This window comes from Primulina eburnea, chromosome 3, assembly GCF_022965805.1.
Source record: "Primulina eburnea isolate SZY01 chromosome 3, ASM2296580v1, whole genome shotgun sequence".
NCBI classification, from domain to species: domain Eukaryota; kingdom Viridiplantae; phylum Streptophyta; class Magnoliopsida; order Lamiales; family Gesneriaceae; genus Primulina; species Primulina eburnea.
The window spans coordinates 14406315-14431592 of NC_133103.1; the positions used below are offsets into that span (position 1 = coordinate 14406315).

The 25278-nt window shown below is 34.4% G+C and overlaps 1 protein-coding gene, 1 long non-coding RNA gene and 2 pseudogenes across 3 annotated transcripts; 3 read left to right on the forward strand and 1 right to left on the reverse strand.

Moving 5' to 3' along the window:
- The first annotated feature begins 1800 nt into the window (after positions 1 to 1800).
- On the forward strand, positions 1801 to 5946 carry LOC140826751 (zinc finger CCCH domain-containing protein 23-like; annotated as a pseudogene).
- Positions 5947 to 7808: 1862 nt separating this feature from the next.
- On the forward strand, positions 7809 to 10826 carry LOC140826752 (probable calcium-transporting ATPase 6, plasma membrane-type; annotated as a pseudogene).
- A 2074-nt stretch (positions 10827 to 12900) lies between these two features.
- On the forward strand, positions 12901 to 17234 carry LOC140826754 (uncharacterized). Of its 2 annotated transcripts, XR_012116866.1 has the most exons (5): positions 12901 to 13516; positions 15962 to 16201; positions 16437 to 16613; positions 16710 to 16978; positions 17100 to 17234. It is a non-coding gene; the product is annotated as an uncharacterized lncRNA (long non-coding RNA). The 2 variants fall into 2 exon arrangements; XR_012116865.1 differs by having other exon boundaries at positions 15962 to 16613.
- LOC140826753 (cytokinin dehydrogenase 9-like) lies at positions 14753 to 17102 on the reverse strand. The gene is made up of 5 exons (XM_073189251.1): positions 16421 to 17102; positions 16118 to 16245; positions 15768 to 16028; positions 15375 to 15637; positions 14753 to 15283 (listed from the first exon to the last, which is right to left on the reverse strand). The coding sequence occupies exons 1-5, from the start codon at positions 17022 to 17024 to the stop codon at positions 14962 to 14964; spliced, it is 1578 nt and encodes a 525-aa protein (XP_073045352.1). The 5' UTR covers positions 17025 to 17102; the 3' UTR covers positions 14753 to 14961.
- Positions 17235 to 25278: the final 8044 nt, after the last annotated feature.

Genomic DNA, 25278 nt, shown 5'->3' on the forward strand with positions numbered 1-25278 from the left:
GACACAATACTAGCCACAAGGTATATTAATGTTATGAGCACGTCTAATGTGTAATTGTCTTACGTATCTATATTCGTGAGACATATCAATCCAGTTTATATATGTAGTGAAAAACAATAATTTGACATAAAAAATAATATATTTAACTCAAATCGATATATATCACACATTATTTATTAATAACACAATTTAAAAAAAACGTCATGTGGTAAAAAATATATTTTAATAATAAAAAATAATATTTTTCAATCAGAAATCTATTTTAAAAAACTTTTTTGTCATATTATATATGAGTTGTAAGGCTATCAAATATTCAAATGGGATTGCCCGCCCTGGTCCCCGATCAAACAAGGCCGGGCCCCCAATTCGTACGGGTTGGAAATAACTCAACCCGCCACGTTGTGAAATGCAAATTCTTTTGTAAAATAAATTGAAAGCAAGACTAATTCTTGATATTTCAAACAAAAAAAATAACAATTTCACACACAACAATAATAAATGTCACAATCAAATAATCATATAAAATTTTAATTTTAATAATCATATTTTTTTTTACACAAAACCACATATTCGAACAATATGAATAACATAAACAGAAATTTAATTATAAAAAATAATAATGTAAAACACTAAAAACCCATCAAGTATTAGTTTTGACTTTTTTTTTAAAAAAACATACATTAAATATAAGTGTTTTGAGGCATATATTCACAAAAATGAGCCAGAATTACAGATTTGTTGGTTCCGAAATTTGAGAAAATAATGTTTTTTTTTTAAAAAAGAAGATAAGGAATAAAGAAACATGAATATAATGAAGTGGAAGAAATTGATAAAAAAAATTTATTATTTTTAAATTGGGAGTGACTTAATCAGATAGTGGAACATAATGTATTTTTTATTTTGACAGATTTTTCTTTCAACATGGGAAATAAATGTATACTTTCTAGGTTAATTTTGTAATTTGTTGTTGATATCATATTTACAGATCGAATCAATTAGTATATGTACTTCAAATTTAATATAGATTACATGTAATTTATTATTGTTCTTTAAACTCATGTTAGATGTAATATAGCAGGTATAATATATACTAGTTATTTTACACACATGATGCGTGTGTGTACCGTCTTTTTTTATCATTATCGATTGACTAAAGTGAAATTTGACAAATTATGAAAAAATTAACTTGATATTTGAATTGTTGAAATAAAAAAATAAAAATAAAAGTATGTGTTGAAATTTAAAAAAAACAAAAAATAAAAGTGTAATATTATTATCATACAAGAGAATGTTAATTGTCATTAACGAATACCCGAATCGCCACTAATTTGGTACCCAAACCCGGACCCGCGTATGACTTGCCCCAAATAAGCACCATTAACGCGTGCACGCGACGCTCCCGAGTCTGCATGTAAGGGTTCACCGCCCAAAGCAGCTCAAAAAGAAGAGAAAAAATGGAAAATAGTGAGTGTTTGTGTGTCAGAGAGAGAACGTGCACTATATGGTACACAGATCTAAAAAGGACGACTCTACGACTCTCCAAGCGCCTCATCAATTCTCTCTTTCAAAGATTTTTTTTTTAAAAAAAAAGGAGAAAGGGATGGTGTAATTTAAGTGCAGTCAATTCACGATAATTAAAAATTTACAGCTTTTGAATTATTTCACTGTTTTTATTTTAATCAACTGCCCATTTAACACGAGGGTGAATCTTGGGTGGGTTCTTTTTCCATATACTGAATTAATTGTTCTGTCCCTTGCATGATGCTGTCGTTACTGTCAAACCGCTTCTGAATCTTGAAGGCACAGCGGCACAGGAGAGAAGACGGTGGTTTGGCTTTTGTTAGTTACTTCCATTGATAACAGACATTTGAAAACTTGAACGAAGAGAGGAAAAAAAAGAAATATAGTAGGAAGAAAGATGAAATCTTTTAGATGTGATACTTGGTTTTCGGAGCAAGCTCTCGTGTTTATGTTTGTTTGACTCGGAAGGTTTTTCTTGAATCTTGAGATCTTTCATCATCATCATTATCCTGTGTTTGATGATGAAACTGTCATTAATTGTATTTCTTCATTAAGAAATTCAACTACTGTGTTTTTTTGTGTGCGGAGAGGCAACTTTGAATGGTTTTTTCCTTTTCTTTACCTTTCCTCAAAGGAAATACTCCTTTATTTAACACTTCCCTTTTCTTCTTTTTATGATTTGCTGCAGGTAGTGGACAACTGATGGTACTCTAATTTACAGCTGGTGGGTGTGATCGTGGAAGCAAGAAAAGAAAGAATTTTTTTTTCACCCGTTTACTTTCTGCAATCTTTGCTCACATAAAGGTACAAAATTTGGGAAGGGTTGGAGTGAAATCTGCTACCAACCCTAAGAGTAAGCATGGAACCATATGAAGCAACAAAGATCGTCTTTCAGAGAATCCAAAGTTTAGACCCTGAAAATGCTTCTAAAATCATGGGGGTCTTGCTGATACAAGATCATGGGGAGAAAGAAATGATCCGCTTAGCGTTTGGCCCTGAATCTTTGCTACACTCTGTGATTCTTAAAGCAAGAAAAGAATTTGGTTTAGTGTCATCGAACTTCCCATCAACTCCTCCGTCTCCTTCAACTCTTAGCAACCCTTTGTCAACTCTTTCAAGGCAGAATTCTTGCTCTTCTGCTTCATCTAGGGTTCTTGGTGGTTTGAATCTTCCTTCTCCACTTAGTATAAGCTCCAGCTTCTCGGATTTTCAGAGCTCAGATGATTTAATCAGTCCTGGTGGTTACATTAATGGCAGCTCGCCATCTACTATGAACTCTTCTGCTGCTCCTTTTTGTACAAATGGAGAGGTGGATTTGATCGACGAGCTTCAGCTTCAAGAACAGTTGTCTTTCCTGAATGATGGAACCGACCCCGTTTACTTGCGTCCTTATGACGGCAGCTGGGGTGGTGCCGCTGCGGTCCACCGGAGGAGCTGCTCTGTGAATGACATCTGCATGGGGTCCGATGATCTGGGTGGAGGAGGGTTTGGGTGGAAGCCTTGTTTGTACTACGCTAGAGGGTACTGCAAGAATGGTGCCAGCTGCCCTTTCATCACGGCGGCGACGGTGGCGGTTCTGTGGCGGCGGAAGGTGGAGCTGTGGCCGTGGGTTCAGCCTAGTAAGTTTGAGATGATGGAGCAGCAGTGTCAAGATTTCCTCCGGTCAAAGTCAACTCAACTGCAGCGGCAGGCTTCTTTTTCTCCGCAGCTCACAAACAAATGCATGAATTTTCTTCTGCAGCAGCAATTTCCTGCCGACAGTCCGAGGTTTATAAAAAAAAAATTAACAATGTTTTACCTTATAGATCTTATATCACTTCCTTCTTACGTCTTTTTTTTAGAGCATTGATGATGGCCGAAGGTATCTACAAGTCTAGCAGAAACAGACTTGAAAGAGGTGACCTTGGAATAGTGAATCCTGGTTCAAGGCAAATTTACCTAACATTTCCATGCTGACAGCACTTTCAAAGAAGAAGACGTTTCCACTTACTTTAGGTGCATTATATTTTCTTGAAATAAATGAAGTTGAATTCTTGCATTTCTAAGCTAATCCAGCTTTTGGGATTTGTTTTTTTTATGTATTTTTCTTTGACCTTGAAGTATTTTCGGGCCATGTCCAAGATGTAAGGATTCCATATCAGCTGAAGAGGATGTTTGGTTTTGTCACATTCGATTATCCAGAAACGGTGAAGCTCATTCTTGCTAAGGGTAATCCTCATTTCGTATGCGATGCTCGAGTTCTCGTGAAGCCGTACAAAGAGAAGGGCAAAATCCCAGATAAGCATAGGTGATTTGATTTGTTGACCTTTTTATTCCTATTTGTTTCTCGTTATGTAGTATAGGGTGCAAGATTCTTGAATTCTTGCTAATGTTATGTTGTTGCAGGAGACTACAAATGGAAAGGGGCGAATTCAATGCATGTGGTAGCCCTATCGGTCTTGAATCTAGAGATCATTTCGATCTTCACCTTGGTAAGGTTCAAACCAATTATGGATGATCAAACAATTGCTTTATGCTTGCCCGCTCCCCATCATTGGGAAATATAATCCGATAACTAATTATATTCGATTGCGCTATGTGAGCCAACGGGATTGCATAAAGGATTTTGAAGCTGCAATCGCAGGGCACTTTTAGTACAATTTTGTTGATCAATCTTTCCAGAAGCTCGTGATCCTAGTGGGTGGTCCAACACACAATATATCTTTATACGCTTGACTATCACTGTTTGGATTTCCAAAAATGGCAATTTGGCAATTTCTCATACATATATTGTAATCTTTGGCTGCACATTAGGTGCAAGAATGCTGTACAATACTCAGGATATATTATGGAGAAGAAAATTAGAGGAGCAAGCCGACTTGGAACAAGCCATTGAACTACAGAATAAGAGACTTATGAGCCTACAGCTTCTTGATATGAAGAGGAATAACCACAACCGTACCCTCTCCAACGGTGCCATTTTTTCACCGTCCGCATACTCGCCAGCCTTTTACAATCAAAGCATGGTCCATTCTGATAGAAGCAGCCCGGAAGCCAAATTGGAAGGTTCCCATTTTACTAGATCCCATTTTCTCTGAAATTGCATAATCCATCTATGGAGATTGAACATGTGGAACTATGTTATTGCAGGGAATAGCCCGAATGGGACAATTCCATATCCGGTAAATGTTTATGCCAACGAGACCGATAATCCTACCGAAAGCACGGTTGAGAATAAAGATTCTTTTCTCAAAAGTGAAAGCGACAACGGGAAGGAAATCCCCTCTAAAGAATGTGATTTACTACAAGAAAGGTTTTAGCTCTCTCTAGTCAAATGATGTAGATCTGATAGTCCGTATCATTATATTGTGCATCCATGTACTAAAACTAATTAAAACTATCAAAAAATACAGCTCGGATCACAACCTCCCGGATAGCCCCTTCGCTACATCTATTGCTGCCGGTGACTGTACAACGTTCTCTAACAGCGTGGTGGAGACTGCAGACGAGAATGGATTCAATCCTACACCAGCTTTGAAGGATGACAGTTTGATCACCTGTCCAACTTTGTTCCCCTCTACTTCACTTGAAATTACTCCATTCAAATCATGTTACTTCCATGTTCCTAGGTATATTACATTACTCTAATCATTTTGTTGAACTATTATTGCGCAGCAGCATTAATTATTACTAGAAAAATCACACATGACTTTGATGTAGGTTTGCTTCTGGTCATGAGACCATTGGAATGTAGGCTTAAATAACTTGTTGCTCTCCAACCACCTTATTCAAGGTAAGACCCAGCAATTATTCAAGTCTTCATCAAAACTCGTATTCATTCCTTCACCTAATTCAAGAACCATATCCCGCGTCTCTTTCGAGGGGGGGAATGCGAAATAAGTGATCATGGTTGTTTTTCTTTTTTGGACAGGATAAAGATTCTTACATGTAAAGCACGATACCATCACCACGGTTGCCGCCCTTGTCACCACCTCAACAGCCGTTGGAACCACCACCATTACATAACTAATAAATACTATATATACTACTTATTACAAAACAAAATATGCATATATAAAGGCAGCAAAGGAAGTGGGACATCATCTTTTTCCTCTGCTCGCTCTCGTTATATATATATATATAAATATAAATATATGCTGCAGTACTGTATGTTTCGGTCTCCTTTCACATCTTAGCTGAAATCTCGTTGGATCACAGGTATAAAAAGATAGTCACCATCTTACTCAAAGACCAAAGGATTAACACTTTATCTTGGAGCTGTAATTTTTCTCTTTCGTCGCCATTGATGGCTTCGATCTCCCACTGTATAATTCCAGAAAATCAAGATTTCCTATATATAAACGAAGTCGATGTATAGCTGATGCGGATATTTTATGCGGCTGATCAATATAATAAATATACTATTACAAGAAATTTATAGATTTATATTCTCGTGTTTAATCTTACATCTCTGCTACTAAATAAACCAAAAACTCATGAATATTTGTATGTCGAATTATTCTGCAAAATTGGAATATTTTTACTTGTGTTTGGTCCCTCTCTGATATAGATGCTGGTTTTGGTCGAGTTCCTCTATGCCCGAGATGAGTAATTTTTCTGATATATGAACAAATAATTAATTTTTTTATATCTCAACGAACGAAGTAAAAATGTGACATTAATTATTATTGTGATTATGAAAGAAAAAGTCAGGGAAATAGTCTTTCTACTTTTTTCCTTAAATAATTGGTAATGATTACTGTCCTTTTCTGAGTATGATTACGGCATTAGCATAAGATAGCTTTTAATATTTTTATATTGTCCAAGAGTTTTGTCACTTAGCCGTTGATGTCTCATTTTGCATGATATGACACATTTTTTTTAATTGAAACTATTTGTTTTATTTTTTATAAAAAAGTATAAGATTCACATAAATTTGTGTGGCAAAAAATTTCATTCCTGCTGATTTTTTTAATATAAATTCGGATTGTTTTATTTTTTTAAAAATAATAATAATAATGAGATGGTGAGGATGAATGGAGGAAGAGTGAGGCTTTCGAATAAAAATTTTAAATAGAACGTATAAATTTATTAAAAATTATGATACTTTAGGGAAAATACTAATCCTCCAAGAAGGGTCACAAAAAGTACCTCATCCACATGGGAGATGACTTTGCATATGTTCTCTAAAATTACATCCAATGTTGATTGGGTCCATTCCACCAAATGGCCATGTGACCAGTCCCTCTTCACTATTTTATTATTGAGTATGTCTTTTGTCAGACGGTCTCACAAATCTTTATCTGTGAGACAGGGTAAATCCTACCAATATTCACAATAAAAAGTAATATTTTTTCATGGATGACCCAAATAAGAGATATGTCTCACAAAATACGACTCGTGAGACCGTCTCATACAAATTTTTACCTTTATTATTATAGTCCTCTCAAACTAATGCAACAAATAGAAACTCAATATTAAAACTGAGATTGTTACAGAACTTTGAATTGATTATAAAGTCACTTGAAGCCGAATAATAGTTTTTTTTTATTTGGACACTCAAAATGATCGAGTAATCGATCAAACTCGAGTAGCGTCTTGGCCGAGAGTGCTCGACCTAAGTACTAGCACCCATGACATCACTTGATGGAGGTTTTCTTAATATTTTTTGTGAAAAAGTAAGTAGTTAAAATATATGGTAAACTTACTATTTAATATGAGAATGAATTTTTAGTTATAAAACTCAAATCCAAGAAGTCACCTGCTTTTGGATTTGTGTGTGAGATAAGAGAGATGAACAAGGTCTATTGTTTATGCATTGTGATAAGGTGTTTTGAGAATCAAATTGGGAAAGAGTTACCCGTGCACATGTGGGAAGCAAAAGGACCCGAGAATATCTGGGAGAGAGTGCCTTGGTGACATTGCTTTACTAAAATTTCTCTTCGCCCCTCCAACTTTATGAGAATTACGGAAGATAAGGTGCTTGTCAATTCATTATTCGCCAATGTGGGCTGGGCCTAGTGATTATATTTTCATTCTATGGCTGGAAAGCCCAGGTCGGAAGTGGACGTGTAGATTTCTTCTCGTCCCAATGGATCCATGCTTTACGGGTAAACTACACATAATAAGATTAATTTAGCTGTAATGAATTATTATCGATAATTCATATTGTAACAAAAAATAAAAACAAAATGTGGATTAATTAAGAAATAAATAGTGATGTACTTTTATCATTTGACTTCTATAGTTTTTATTTCTGAATACAGCATTACTTTGGTTTGGGCTGCTACTTGAAAGGGACTTTGATGCATGAAAACGAGAATTCAAAATCTTGAAAATCACCCTTTTAATTCAGTCAAGAAGAAAATGTCGGTTCTGCTGGGAAATCTCGGTGGTGGGAGTCAGGCATTCCTTAAAGGCGCATCGGAAATTGTACGTTCTTGAAATGGGTGAGAAGATTGTAAGAAAGAAGGGGGAATTAGTGCCTTTATCTCATGAACAGAAAAAGGACATCACAAATGTTATTAATGGTTTTGCCACTGAAGCTCTTAGAACACTTTGCATAGCTTTTAAGGATATGTACAAGTCATCTGATGAATCAATCCCTGATGATAACTGCACACTTTTAGCCATAGACGGATCTACGCTAGGGCTATACTGGACTGTAGCCCAGCCCTATTTAGCGACGGTTTTAGCGACGGTTTTTTGATAACCGTCGCTACCTTTGCGACGGTTTTAGTAAACCCGTCGCCGATGTGGATCGGCGACAGTTTTATCAAACACCGTCGCAAATATTAGCGACGGTTATTGCTAAAACCGTCGCTAAATTATTAAAAAATAAAAAAAAAGTAGATCGGCGGTTTTAATTAGCGACGGTTTATTCAATAGAACATCATTACCACTTTGATGTTTTTAATGCAGCAATAAATTTCATTTTGATGGAGTTAAATACTCGGTTCAATGAGTTATCGATGAAACTTCTTTCTCTTAGTATAGCTTTAGATCCTAAAAATTCATTTGACTCATTTAACAATGATGATATTTGCAAGCTTGCGAAGAAGTTTTATCATGGAGATTTCACAGATCAAGAAATTGTTGTTTTGAAGTATGCATTGATACATTTATAAACTCGATGTGATGCAGAATTTAAAGATTTCTACACTTGTTGAGTTGTGTCAGCAATTGACCGAGAGTGGACGGTCAAGTGTTTATGTTATGTTGACTAGATTGATTCATCTTGTTTTGACATTATCTGTGTCTACTGCCACTATTGAACGGGCTTTTTCAGCAATGAAGCATGTGAAGACGGCACTTCGCAATAAAATGGAGGATGACTTTCTTGCCGATTGTTTGACCCTCTATATTGAAAGAGATTTAGCTAAACATATTGATGTAAATTCTATTATTGATGAATTTTCTGTTTTAAAATCCCGTAAGACACAACTTCGTTGAACGATATAATATACTTTTTTTTTAATAATATATAATTTATCATATTGAGTTCAAACCCACCCCAACTCTTATTCCTGGATCGTCCCTGCTTTTAGCAGTAACTGGGATTAAGGATCCAGTGCGTCCTGGTGTAAAAGAAGCCGTAAAGACTTGTTTGAATGCTGGAATTACCGTGCGAATGGTGACTGGAGATAACATCAATACAGCCAAGGCCATAGCTAGAGAATGTGGTATATTGAGTGATGGATGGCATAGCCATAGAAGGCCTTTATTTTCGGGATAAAAGTACGCAGGAAATGCTGGAGATAATACCAAAACTACAGGTTTGACATTAGTCTAGAATACTAATTCGGTGTGACAATGTAGGATTATCGGTATAAATCTTTGAAAAAAACTTATTTTGCAGGTTATGTATGGCACGGTCATTACCATCAGATAAACACAAACTCGTTACCCTCTTGAGGAAAGAATTTAAAGATGCTGTTGCCGTGACAGGTGATGGAACTAATGATGCTCCTGCTCTTCATGAGGCAGATATTGAACTGGCCATGGGTATAGCAGTAACTGAGGTTTGTGATTCCGTAGGAACTGAATCTCGATAATATATTTATACTCAATCTCAAACTCAAGAATCGAATATAAAATCGAACCTCAACATTTGTAAAAACTCGAGTCCTTTACATACTCTGAAATACAAGCCCAGTCAAGGTCTCATTTTTTTCGTTTCATGATATAAAGGAAACTACTGCATTATCTTTCAGGTTTCTGAAGATAATGACATCATTCTGAATGTAGCAAAATGGGGTCGAGCAGTATACATCAACATCCAAAAATTTATCCAGTTGGCTCTCGTGACAAAATTTTTTTAAGCATGTATCACAGGTAGAATTCATTCAGCAATCATTATTGGAATGGACTTATTTGATCTCTCAATCATATATGGCATCCAAATATCGGAAGAGACCTTGTATTAACTGCAGGTTCTGCGCCACTTACTACTGTGCAGTTGCTATGGGTAAACATGATAATGGAAACAGTTGTTGCATTAGCGCTTGCCAGAGAACCTCCACATGACGGATGCTGACACGATCAGTACCTGTTGGAAGGAATGTGGATTTGATAACATATAATTGGTCGTTCAATGGGAAAAAGAAAAAGGATCTTCAAACTCAATGATAAAGATTCAGATGCTACTCTCAACACTCTGATCTTCAACACCTTTGTCTTTTGCCAGGTATATAACCTCTACACTACGAGACACTTTTAAACCATTGACCAAGAATCTGACTCGGACACAACAGTGAAAAGTAGAGTAAATGCAAGTCTCACACAACCAAAATTTGCTGTGAGTTTCTGAACTCTTGATTTATGTTTATATTATTTTTCAAGATTCTCATTTGATGATTCATGATGCTAGATATTCAATTAAATCGACAGCCGCAACATGGAGAAGATAAACATACTCAGTGGCATGCTCAGCAGCGGGTTGTTCATGTTTATTTTGGTGTCCACAGTGACGTTCCAAGTTATAAAAGTCGAATTCTTGGTTACGTACGCAGATACCATACTGCCGGGCCGAGAACTATGGATTGTGAGCATTGTGTTAGGAGCAGGAAGTTTGCTTGTTGCCATTGTTCTAAAATGCATCCCTGTTTCGGTTACGAACCGTTACCAACTGGACCTGATCGAGCTTGAAGAAAAACGTTTTCTTTTTATTTTCAAAAGAAATCTGAGTTAACTTTTGGGTAGATGATCTAAGTTATGAGTGCAAATCCTTATTGAAAAGGAAAGGGATTCTTGTTTTCAATGAAAGTTAAATTATTCTATTGTTTTTTTCGTTTTGAAGAAAGCGTAAGAGCTGGTCATGTAAAGGCTACTCGAGCCAACGATGTCGTTTGAGCTGATGCTGATGGAGCTGGCTATATATGTTGCACAATATATCAAATAGTAAAGTACATAAAGATTTTGATCAATAAAACTAACTAGCAATATAGTGAAGATAAAACAGTAGAGAAACGCTATAAATGAAGTAAACTAAATCGAGGCATGTACGAAGTACAGTGTACTTAAAACAGATTCGTTCTCCAAGACGTCTCTTTCCCAGGATACAACAGAACAACCAGTAGTGACTCAGCACGAGACACTACTACAGCGAACTAAAAACGTATCTTTACTTTATCATCGAGATTTTAACAGAGGCCAAATGAAAAGCTAACAATATGAAATGCAAGAGAATACTTGAAAGAGATAAGAATTTCATATGTTTGAAATGGAGAAATGAAATACTATTTATAAACCCCAAAATGCATACCAATAGTCATGCAAGATTAATTAACTCAATTAATCTTCTCATAAACTAAAAAATATGAAGAGCTAAAACTCTTCAACTAACTCAAGAATGTGGAGAGCTAAAAGACACACCCACATTCATGAGACATAATTTTTATTCAAACTCTAAATTTGATTAAATTTCCACTGGTTATACCACATGGATGAGCCCACTATCCCTGGCTCATCCCAAGTGATACCCCATGGATGGGCCCACTACCCCTGGCCCTTCCCAAGCCCAAATGAAAGACAGGCCCATCAAAGACCCAGGTATTCTCTTATAAATATCAGGTCTGAGTGTTAATTCATTCATTCAATATTGTTTTCAGCAGCATCATTAGCTGCTCCCCCATATATCTTCAGTCTCTGACTTGAGTTGGAGGGGCTACGCCAGGACACCTCCTGGCCCCCTCATAACGATCTTATTTGTGATTTCAGGCTCAGGGTAATTTCAAAACCTGCGTCTGGACTAGTGACACTTGCTGGAATCGGATCCTAAATTTCCCGTGAGTATCATCCACCAATATATATTATGCTGCGTATTTTAAATGACGTGTGATTCGGATTTTCACTCCCATTATTCGAAAATAAAATTATTATTTTTTTGTACATATTCTGTTATAACTAAATTAACCATATTTTAAATTTTTTGAATTCCTCACGCAATGTAAAAGTAGTAGCAAGTCCTCACAGAATGAGTTATGATATAAAATATTTCATATATATCAGTATTTAAAATCTATAAAATTATGTTATATAAAGCTTACCACTTTTCACAAGAAAAATGGAATCACCACACACACTGCGTGTCGTTCAATATGTTATTAGCCATATTTTAATTCATTTAAATATTATCGAAATTCGTACTTATATTTCCAACAATTTAGTCATTCACGCGCAACGCACGTACACTTTTCTCATATATATATATATTAGTATTTAAAATCTATAAAATTATGTTATATAAAGATTACCCACTTTTCATAAGGAAAAAAGGAATCGCCACACACACGTGTCGTTCCATTGCCTTATTATGGAATGGATGCTTCTTCCTTTTTTAGGGTTCCACTGTATACTGCATTTACCTTCATCCCTCGCTCAATATAGTAGGCATGTTACTGGATCAGACCGGAATTAGCGTTTCAGATTATAAAATAATGGAATCAAATCAATCCAATATTGATAGTTCTGGATTTACCCAATTATATATGTATATATATAATTCAATCCATCTGAGTCAAAACGAAACGGGAATCGAATTGTTGACCAAAGTAGAAAGGTACAGGAATGGGTTGAGATAGGATTGAAATCAATGTTTTTATCTTCAATCAACATATATTTAAACATGTCATTTATCATGCAATGCATTTAAAAATTAAATATATTATTTGTTATATGTAAGACTACAATTGACAATTATTAAACAACAAAATATACTTTTTTTTAAAAAAAAATTCGGTTCCGAAACTGATGGAAGCGGACCGGATCCCATTATCGGACCGGATCCAAATCAAGTTTTTTAAAAAGTAATTCAATTTAATTAGAATATCGGATTTTGTTCAACCTTGGACCACATTAACTGGATACATTCGAATTTCTGTTGTCGTTTGCACGATTCTATCTTGCAGCAATTTGTATAGCAGCTTTGTTGTTCCATCGTAACCAGTAGCCCGGTAAGCATGCGTCGAGTAGAGCTTACCGGGCTACTGGTTCCGATTTCTATGCATGGAACCGATCCGGTCCGGGTCATAACTCGTAATTCCAGACCGGTTCCAACTGTTGCCATTCCTATCTTTGTCTAACTGTCCCTATGGCCGCCAGGTTCTGATCTGAACTGGACTTAATGGGTTTGTTCCGGAACTGTTCCGGGTTGAACAGCCCATTAAGCATGCCTACTCTACTTGTAGACGCCTCCTGCCTTTCAAGTGCGGTTTTTGGCAAAAGGCTTCATAGGGTCTGTCCCTGAAGCAATCCAGTCAATGCATGATATAGTGCCATCAATTTGCTCACATCTATTTCAAGTTGGCAATAATAAAAATGAGTCGAGTCGCATGGTCTTGAGATTCTGGCATTTGCATTGGTGCCCATTTCACCAACAATGCTTGATTCTGGCACCACAAAAGCAACGGATAGTGTTATTCAACAGGAAATAGACAATCCTCCAATCGAAGTTGAAAAGAAATGTTGGTGATGTACCTTCAATTCTGAAGTCTGTACATTCCACTATCCAAAAATGGTATGAAGAATCTATGCCTTTTTCACTTTTTATGTTCCACTATCTGTATGATATCGTATAACATGTTGTGGGTGGGTGTAGATTCTGTGCTCTCTATCATCAAATGATTTCTCGAGCATTCATTTTAAAAGTTCATGTTTTAGTCTTCTATTTATGAAGTTCCATGACAAATATTCTCATGAAGCGATCTCGCGGTACTCAAAACTTAGCCAGCACTTCATGTACGCACGTGTGTGTACATATATATATGTATATACCTTGTGCATTTGTTAAAAACACTTGAAGTATTGAAGTATTTTAAGAACATATGTTATGCTCAGATTAAAATTGAACCATAGATCTTGAGAAGGGGATTGTTTCATTATATAATGTTAAGGTACTGTGATTAAATAGAATGATCCATGTCAAACAACTTGCTTAGTGGTTCAACTGGTCGGTCTATCACGCACTTCCATTGTTTGTTGAATGAAGGAAATTTCTAGCTGCTCAGTATCTCATGTATATCCCTGAATTGTGTAAATTGGCTATTCATTTGTTTTGTCCAAGATGAACTTTCAATTGATTACATAATAACCTGATGCCAAAAGGATAATGGAAGTGTAAAGTAGGCACTGATTTTATTAGATATGTATTATTATCGATTGAAAGATACCTGAAGAAGCTATTTTTATAGGGGTGATTTAAGTCAAATATTTAAACAATGTATTTGGGTCATTGAGCATACAGTGCTCTGGTAAACATAGCAGTCACAATTAGTTTTATATCAACAAAGTTTGCTGCAGAAGAAATGAAACGAAAGATATGGCAGAGTGAGGACTGCTATTGTATGAGGTCTACCTAGTGCTAGACGTAGAGTCGCATTGTACTTTTAGTTTTTCCCTGAAATAAGTGAAAATTGTTGTTTTTTTTAGTGTATATTTTATACTATACAGCCTCATATGTATCCACATGAAGTTTAAATTAGGTTGTTTCAGTTTTAGCCAATGGGTTGAGTAAACTTCATTGAGATTCAAACTTCCCTGTCAATGCCCGCAGTGTTTCAATGATCAACTTGGTTCAGAATTTGAACACTGATGACCAGTTTAAAATTTGTCTAGTAATGCTTCAATCTTGTTATTGAATTCGATGCTTAAAGAATTGTCTTCCTGTAATATGATGACTGTAAATGCTTTTATCATTGAACATGATAGCATACCATTGTATGTAACTATTGATTATAATTCTTTAAATTCAATAGAATTTAACTGGTGGCTGAGTCTGAGACCTTTATACAATACCAAGAATTGGGGAAAAAATATGGAACTTGCATAATCCTATCAATATAGCAAACTAGACCTTTTCTAAAATTTGGTAACCCCCTCGGCCTGCACATTAGATTGCCGTGAATTGATTGTAACCTTTGAGCACATTCTGTAGGCAGTTGTCCAAATGACCAAAGTTGACTGTCATAAAATGGACACGGCCTTCTGAAAAATCCTCTGTCCCGGGGCAAGTATTGCTAGAGGGTCGTAGGCTAACTTCCTCTGCATGAAGATTTCCCACCGCCGACCAAAATGTGCTTGCCACTCTTCCCGTGTAGTGTAATGAGGCAGATATTGCTTTACTCCTAAGTTGGCAACCTCACAGAAATCTAAAATCCTTTTGTTTAGACTTAGGATGTATTGTAAGCCGTCATGTTCTGTGGACGAGGGAACTGCGTGTGGAAGAAATGCCACCAGGTAGAAAATGTCTTCCTCTGGAAGTACAAATGAAGTTCTGTTGTCCCACCTGAAAATAAATTATCGTTGATTTATTGGCGAAACTACATGAAAGAGCTTTATACATTGGTTGTCTGAGAGTTTTTAAGCGAGATCTTTACATTGATTTATTGACTGGGTAGACGAGGACCGGGCCGTTATTCGTGTCCGTTAAAATGTTGCCGAAGACAACGTCAGCAAAGCTGCTTATCTGGCTTTTTGGAATAATTAGATTGAGCCACGGGTGTGGAAGATCCCATATTCCCTTAGACCGTAGTTTCAGTTCCGCTGTGTGCACCCTGTCCAAGAACTCTACATATGAAACTTCTGTAATAAAGAGTGTTGAAGGGATGTAGTTTAATTGAGACAACAAGGAATCAACTTCCTGCATGAGACAAAAAAAAGGTTTTGGATATTAGAATAACGTTTGATTTATTCCTCTCTCTCTCCGAAATTTCAATATTTTTTTAGAAACGGAAATAATGCTAAACTATTTGGTTCGTCATGAATCTCACCATGTCTATTGTATCAGCCTGGTGCGGATTAAAATTTTTGGTCAATTCCAGACAAAATAATGTCTTTCCATCAGATATGAACTGATTGGCTTGAGTTATGTCGTGGAGATTGAAAGATGATCTCCAGTAATTAACTAGACCAGTCTTGTTTATGATCACAAGACCTTCTATATAATCAAAGGTGTTTTCTGCAGATATTAAGTGCTCCTGGTCTCTTGCAAAAGTGGAGAAGTCTGAATAAAGAACTCTAATCCATTTCACCTGTGGCAAAGTTGAATTAAAATCTTGTGAACCGTTCGACCATTAAAAACATTGAAAATAATTATTGACCAGGCATACAGCATTTTTACCATCTTCGGTGCTGGCTCGAGAGCGATTCTTGCTCTAGTTATTATGCCAAACTGGCCTAGGCCGCCCAGAACTCCGTGAAACAGGTCAGCATTCTGCTCTTCCGAACAAACTACCACTTCTCCTTTTCCTACATTTAATCAATCTTTGTTTGAGAATTGATCAAAGAAAGATATTATTTGACAAGCAACTTGAAGTTATTATATAGCAGAGATTTTCTCAATGCAATTTTCTTTCTGAACTTTTACTCGTGTTCTATGTTGAAATCTACCATCATGCCATAATATATATTTTATTACACAAACCTGTGACGACCTCGAGCTGGTGGACATTACTGATTTGCGGCCCATGTCGAAACGCCTGTCCACTGATTCCCGCATTTGACAACGTACCACCTACTGTTAAATGGAGGTAATCTGTCCAAGATTTTGGTGCTAGCCCTTGTTTCAAGCACTCATGCAAGATATTGATCCACAGCTCGCCAGCCGAGACATCGACGTAAGTGAATTTTCCTTCATGAACAGTCATTTCTTTCCCAGTTAGTGATTCCATGTTGATTACGATTCCATGTGGTGCTTGTGCTTGACCTTGCAGCGAATGGCCATGTCCTCTCGCCGCAACAGTAAGCCCAGAACCCGAACCCATTTGCCAAACATGCTGTATAGTTGTGGCGATATCGGACACTTTTTTCGGGTGAAGAACAGCAAAAGGAAGGAAATGAATTTGGTTTCCAAAATCTTTTGCTGCAAATTCATTCCCATCGAAACTAAAACTCCCCTGGATATGTAGTGCCCTTAATGATGATTCGAGGCTAGAAAAACAGAGGCTTAGTTTGATAGCCATGCAGCAGCATACTATCAAAGGTACTAGATTTCTAGTTAATGAAATACTACTGCTATTCTTTTTCATGTTTCTTTGCTTCAGGATGTCTAAAGAAAGGAAGAAAGAATAACTTCTAAATTTTGTGTTTTTGAACTTGGAAAGGCAGAGGTTGAGAGTAGAGTATAGACGAACAAAAGGGTGAAGAGTAGAGGGAATTTAAAGAGAAATTTCGTGATGCAGAGTCAACCTATCTTCAGTATGAAGAATCCGTATGAAGACTGCCTACTCGAATGGATGGTTCTCAAGTTTCTTTTTTAGTTCTTTTTGGGCTCTTTTGTGTACAAATAAGAAACACAATCACTCATGCCAAGTTGAATATAAAAAATCACAGAAAAAGGAAGATTTGGTAGAGATCTTCTTTACTTTTTTAACACAGTTCCCACCAAATTTTCACCTTTTCCCGATCAAAGACAAAACCATCTATAATCTCATTCCTCATTTACCATGTTAAGGATGACCTTTGCCATTTGTGGAATGTGTCAAAAATTTTATGGCTTGAATGGTGGCTTATTGACTTACTGTTGTGTTTTCGTCTCTTTAAGAGAATAATAGCAAATCTTAAACTTGAGATTTTGTGAGAGGGACTGATGGCTCATCCTTGTATTTGTTATAGCTGGATTCTCTCACAATGGGTCGATACGGACAAGTGAAGTTCGGTGAAATGCCCATTTCGTTTTCTTGGACTAGAGATTTGCTGTTGCCGTATGTTGAGTTGGGACCTCTGGCTTAATGAGGAAAATTGTAGGTAAAGACAACTGAGAAAACTCTGCTCTTTCCATTAATGTTGGCAAGGTTTAAGGCAACATATGGACCATAAGCATATAATTCTTTTGTTTGTTCTATGGCTGAAAACAAGCAACTCTGCTATATAGTCACAATATTATATCGTCCATAAATTGTTTACTAATCATTATATTTCAAATTCGAGATTCAATTTTTTTCTAGCTTTATCGAGATTGGCTCGACATTTTAAAAAACACACTTCTAATTTTTTAACAAAATAGTTTGAGTTGATATTGGTTTGAAATATTTCAAAAACGTCTCACTTGAGTAATTTAAAAAACGAAACAAATGTTAATAGAACCAAATCAAAAGAAGCGGAACTATTCAATTGTTGCCCCACAACTCACATGCTTTTAATCCTTTTTTTTATGACTTGAGAACCCGCAACCGCTACTGTTCAGTGTGTAATGGGTAATTTCGGACTAACGTAATACTTGCAAACCACGTTAGTTGAGTCAATTATACTGGACTAAGTCATGTATGACAAGCTCGTTATAGAAGATGTTGCCTATGAGAGTGGTATAGGGAAACCAACTTTCTGACAAATTGACTGATGTTTTGAGTTTGAGACTCAAGTTATCAACAACTTTCCCAATTATAAAAGAAATTACATAAATTGGACCACGATTAAGTATGCCCTAAAATAATCTTGTCCATACTCACAAATCCTCTGTTTTTTTTGTTTTGCTTGCTTGGGTTGTTTGTCCATGTAGAAATATATCTTGTGAAGTTGGGACAGTGGTTGAGTTGGATTCATTCATGAGGTTGGGGATTATATCAGAGATATTATTCTGTTCTCGAAAGAGCAACATTGGACCCCCAATTGTCAGCAACGTTTTATAATATTATTACTCATTTCATGAAGACAGTTGGGTCACATTGATGTTTACAAACAAGACTCAACCAAATCAACCAGTCTATAATACAAAGATGATGAATCAATATATACGTGAATAAATAGATAACATAATGGCAGAATTCGAGTCAAACATCGGATAAAACAAAGATGTGTAGACCAAACGGTTAATCTCAATGAGTTCATACCCAGCTCAATTTAGATCGCCGACAACCCTAGCCACGGTTATCATGAAGTCGAGCATCCATGTTTTGACGAAAAGACGTAGCTAATGAAAGTAATAAAAGTTTATCAAAATCTTTGAACTTTGGATGAAAATGTTCCCTCTCTTGTAAAAGTATGTTTAATATTAGACTAGCATTTCTTCAAAAAAAAAAAATCATAAGTATGTTCATCTTTCCTAAAAAGCTAATACTAAGTTCCCTTAAAAAATTCGTAGTGGTGGCTAAATAACCTACGTGTCCTCGATCCGTTGGCCAGGCTTCGAACTTTCTATATAATTGCAAATTGGGTATATTTTTAGAAAATTAGATTGCATATCTAACATACATGTAATTGACCAATAAAAGATGGGCAATATGGATATCAGACTTTAGACACCTTAAATTAGTTTCTTATTAAACCTTGTGTTGTAAAAAGGAAACATAAACATAATGTTTGAAAATAGTCCATCTTTCATTAGTCGTACAAAGTTTGTCTCCATTTTGCTTTGGGAATAGGGATACACTCCACAATTTGCTTCTAAAGTTATTGTGTTGGGCAATATTCTTTTGTTAATATGACTCGAATTTGGATTTGGTTTTATTATTTGTTAATTCGGGGGTGATTTATTATTTTTTTTAACTTTAATAATACATATTATACTGCTTAATGTGGTGTTAATCATGTTGTCAACAATTTAAGTTTAAAAAAACAATCAAATTGGTAGAATCCAAGAAGGAAACAAACAATAAAAATGATGCTGTAATATTTTGGTTAGGAAAAGTTGTGCATGCATGTCCTCTAGTGGAGTTCAGGTGGAAATGTTGACAATAATCAATTATACTATTTCTTTCCCTTTTTTTTTCTCTTGTTTCTATGGGAAAATAATTGTATCCTCAAATTATATCATTTATAAAATCTCCTCCCGATTCGTGACAGCCTTAATTTTTATAATAATTTTTTTAAGGGAACCAATCACATTTTTTGGGACCACAAATTTAGAAAAAAGCAAAAGGCAATACTTTTTTTTTAAAAAAAAATTAAACATTCATTATATCAAATCTGTAAATCTCGAGGACACAATACAAGACAGCCAAGACGGAATATTTTCATCTAACCAATATAAACTTGAGTAGCTATTGAATGTCCTATAAGCAAGAAAGTGTGTCACGGTATTGGTCAAGCGATGCATATGCTTGATCAACACAAAATGATTCACTAGAAACATAGAATTAGCTTCAAGAGCCAATACACCCAAAGAACAAGCTTCCATATCTGAGTTGAGAACTGCACAAACCGCCTTCTTGGAGTCTGAGAATATTGAAGGACACTACCCGGATTACGGATGATAAGAGAATGAGCAACTTTAGTCATACCCTGTGAATCTCTAATTATCATTCCAACACTGAATTTATTATGCTTGATATCAAACTCTGCAACAACATCTAATCGAAATAAGTTATGGACATGCAATTTCCATAATTGATCAGCTGAGATTTGTGAAGAACAATTTGAGATAGCATGTTTTACTCTAGAATAACGAACCAAATCTAGAAATATATAAACACAATCCACTCTAAATTTCACGCACTTACCCTCATCATCTTGTTTCGAATACATATTTCACGTCAAATCGCCCAATGAAAGATCACAAACGATTCAAAATCTTCCTGATTTAAGCTTTTAGCACATATAAAGCACAATAAAAAAAAAAAGCATCACAGGTGTTTTCAGACTATACCAAAAACCAATTCTAATAGACAATAGATTATGGTGACTTGATAGACATTCCCATCGATGTCTCAATTGATTTTTATTTTTTATTTTTTGAATAATTTTATGTAGATAGATACAAATTTGGTAGGCCATTTTGTGTATTCTATAAAATAAAATTCATATTTTTTAAAATACTATAATTTTTTAAAAATAAAATTAGAAGAGAAGGATATATAGATCCTACATGAACTTGTGCTTTCCAATATCAAAAAAGTTGGAATGATTTGGAATAGATTTTGCACCTGAGTGGCTTAAAATATTATATATTGATGAGTACTAGTAAACTAAACCTAGTCCCATCTCATTTGTGGGGGAACACATAATTATCTTAATTGCATGCTATCTGGAAAGGAGACATACCACAAGCAAAGTAATTGTAATCATAATTAAAGGCATTTTTGGGATTTAATGCAGGAGGATTAATTGAACCCCAATTAGGCAGATTTGTTATATTTATTTATTTTTTTGTAAACTTTTACAACTGATTTTAATTGAATTTGATCAGACATTGAAATCCCTTTCTATCAAATATGAGTTCGACCAACAAATGTAGTATTTTTTCTATTTAAAAATATTAAATAATTAAAAACAAAAAATATATATAATATATGTATGTATTATTGGTTTTAAAGAAGATTCAAACTTTAGATCCCATAAATTAATGTAGCGTGGCATGTAAAATGCCTCACTTTTACAAAAGGCCTGTGAGTAAAAACCACCGTTCTATGGAGTGACACAATGGGCGAGTCGGGTTAATATTATTAATTAATTCATGTGGTGGTTTGAGGATGTCGTGGATCAAACAATTATACCATAGGTTTTTTTTTTTCAACTCAACCTACTTAAATCATGTGATGTTCCGGCTCGATAGATTTAGCGAAGTTCATGTTTAATTTGATGGGGTTGGTATTGGAAGATGCGCAAACCACCGTTAGTTGGCCCGTCATTTTGTCAGGTTGAGAAATTATCGATTCAACTAACTTAATTTATATGACGAGCGGAATTAATTTATTTTGACATATTTAATCATGGACCTATGGTCACTACATAAAAAAGGGTTAGGTCCATATTTATTAATAAATCGAACCATTTACAAGATTATTAATAATTAAAATATCGCGAGAATTATAATAATGTACTAGTAAAATAACTCGACAAGAAATATTCATGGATTGCAATAAAATGTCAAAATCTTTTATGATTTTTAGTTGGCAAACAAGAAATTAAATGAGGCGGAAATTCACACGTGCACACAAATGACACGTGTTGAGACATACTCCTCATTTTTAATTATAGGGGGTCTCGTGTGCCACGACTCTCACGTACAATGCATTCCAACTCAAAAATGCCTTTTCAAGTGAAAAAAAAATCCCAATACAATGCATTCACTCATCTATTATTACTATTATTAATTGATTAATAAATAAATAAAAATCCAATATCATAAATTAACTATTATATTATAAATCATGTAATATTTAGTGTAAATAATAGATTATGACACAAAATTGTTAGGTTACCGCGGCCTTCTAGATGGATCAAATTTGATTAGTTTTTGACTCTCAAGTCAACCAAAAACAAGTATTGTGGTGTAGCCACCATGGTCGGGTTCTCACACACACACACTTATATAATATATATATATATATATACACACTTATATAATATATATATATATATATATATATATATATACACACTTATATATATATATATATATATATATATATATATATATATAAAAGATTAAGAAATGAAAAACCATAATGTAATAATAATACACAAATTATTAGTGAGGGGGTCAAAATTTGAAGACTTCTTTCTACTACATCTTTTTATGTTATATATGTTAAGATTGAAACTTGGACCTAAATCAACCCCAAAAGGTAGCTCAAGGAGAGAGGATTATCTAAGACCATATATATATACAACTTCAAGTATTTTATCCAACCGAAGTGTGACAACTAACAATATAAACAAACTCATTTATATTATATTATAATATATTATATTATACGACGATACAAAAGTGAGAGACAATTGAGTAACTGTGTGGTTTTTGTGTTAGAAAGTGGTCAAGGATAGAGGCTCATGAATATCAGCCGTCAAGCTAGTGTTTGTCCATCGCCAGATTCTTTCAATTGATCATCATGATTCCAAGAACATTCTCTTCCATTAACTTGTATGTTTTTGGGTCACGTTTGAGGCTTTAATTTCTTAGTGGCTATCATAAGTAATAAATATCATACTGTCATTTTATCGTAAATGAATCTGGAGATCATGTGGTGACGCTACCCAAATACGTATGCTTTCTTCCCAAGCATGATTATGCTAACCTCCTCTAATACCATTAGATTACGTAGATTCATCATTTTACGAGGTCGTAAAATTACAGTCCTCATATTTAATTTAGAGAATATGTGACTGACGAGCCTGGAATTCAAAGTTGTGACACAAAATTTTAATTTAGAGAATTTTAAAAATATTGTAGAAGAACTTTATAAATCAGTATGTGTGTGTGTATATACATATGTAGGAGTGCGTGAATGTGGGCAGCTAAGGCTTAAGCTCGAGGACCCGTTATCTATTGTGAACTATGATTGAAACTTAAAAATATAAATGACCAAAATTGTGAGAAATAACAAATATATAAGATCAAATAAACATGAATTTTTTTTTAATATCGCACGATAAATCCTATCGATACGTAATAACAATCAAATCAGATTCGATTTATATTTATTCAAAAGACGACTAAATTGTTTTCAATCGATCGATATCTCGAGTTGGTAATGTCTCCACGTAAAAGTGGCCATGCAATCATCGATCTGTCCTTATTAATAACACTGTCAAGATTATATTTTGTAGATTTTGTGTGTGACTTTGTGACAAATTTGTTGCGTATAATTCTAAGAAAAGATTCACGTGCAAGACAGTGATTGCTTATATTTATGTATTATTCAATAAAATTACCATTTTGATTATTACATGCATCCATATGGTCGAAAGACATGTTCGCTTTCGATAATCAAATAAAATAATTTATCTTGTTATTACTATATACTTTGTAGATAAATAACTTATAAAATGTAATTTGAGTTTGTTGAGTAAAAATTTATAGTGGGTGTAAAGTGTGTTCTTGAAAACATGTACTCACAAAAAAAATAAATAAATAACCGATTGAACCTCTAATTGTTTTCTCTTTTAGGTAAATTGATCAATGTTTGGATTCAAAATTTCTCAATCAATTTTCCCTTTCAAATTTTATAATTTTGCTTATAATAATTTAGCAAATTAAAATTCTTTGTGTTCAAACAATGGACCACCTATTGATTACCTAAACTTCGATCATGCTCCAATTTCAATTGTGATTAGAGATTGTCAACTCAGTGAATCGCACGCTTGATTTTGGTTTTTTGTATTAAATTGATTATATATATAAAAATATAATTTTAAAATTTTCTTAAAGGTGAACTTTTTCTTTTACAATACAAGCACATCTTACGTTTTGTTTGGACAAATTAATCTACTTGACAATAGATTTCAAATCTCAAATAATTATGTTTTGAGTTATTGCTCTATGAATTTCAAATTCATCACAATATGAAGTGATTTCGAATCTTTCACTCAAATACAAATCCTTCAATCCTTATATTTTTTTTAGGTTGTATTTGGATGGATGAATTTAAAAGCAAGAATTTCAAATCCGTAATACCAAATCCAATGGGTTTTTTTTGGAAAAATGCACGTGCCAACAAATTTCAAATCCAAAATAGTTATCTTTTGAGTTATCGAGAGTAAATTTCAAATGCATATTAACATGAAATCATTTCAAATCTTTCTTTCTAATACTTCCTTAAATTCAAAATCTTCAATTCAAAGGTTACATTAAGTTTTTTCATCAAACTTGTTACACCCTTGTCCAATGAGTTATTATTTTAATTTAAAGAATCAAGTTTTCTTGAATAATCATATATTCATTATTTAACTAAGTGCATGATATATAAATTTAAATTAATACGTAACAACAAAAAATCAGGCAAAAATTTGTGTGAGAATGTCTCACGAGTCGTATTTTTTTGAGACATATATGATCTTATTTGGGTCATCTACGAAAAAGTATTACAGATAAAGATTCGTGAGACCGTCTCACAAGAGACTTGCTCAAAAAATCACATGAACTAACTTTTTTGGTGTACGCCCCTTTATTCAATAACAAACTAAGATGCGTGAATAAACACAATCCCGGCGTTTCATATTGGAGCTATATATATATTTAGAATTTATATATGTATTTAGACATATATAACCTACGTAAAATCATAAATATTTAATGTATTAAAAAATGAATATCTCATCTATCATAATAATATATAAAAATGAAATAAATAATAGTCGTGAGAGTTTTGATTTGTCTATTTCAGTACCGTTGACGGCATTTTAGAAATGTGCAATAATAAAGTTGCGTGCCTAATCGGCGCCATAAGCACCTAAATCAACTTATTAAATTACAAATTGAGACGTAATCTTGTCCAAGATTTAGACTTTAATTTCGACAAATATTTTAGTAAGTGTCGAAACAATGTTTATATATAATTTAAAATAAAATGTTCTTAGATGTGACGAGCATTTAAAATAAAAGTAAAGATTATATAATTTGCTTTC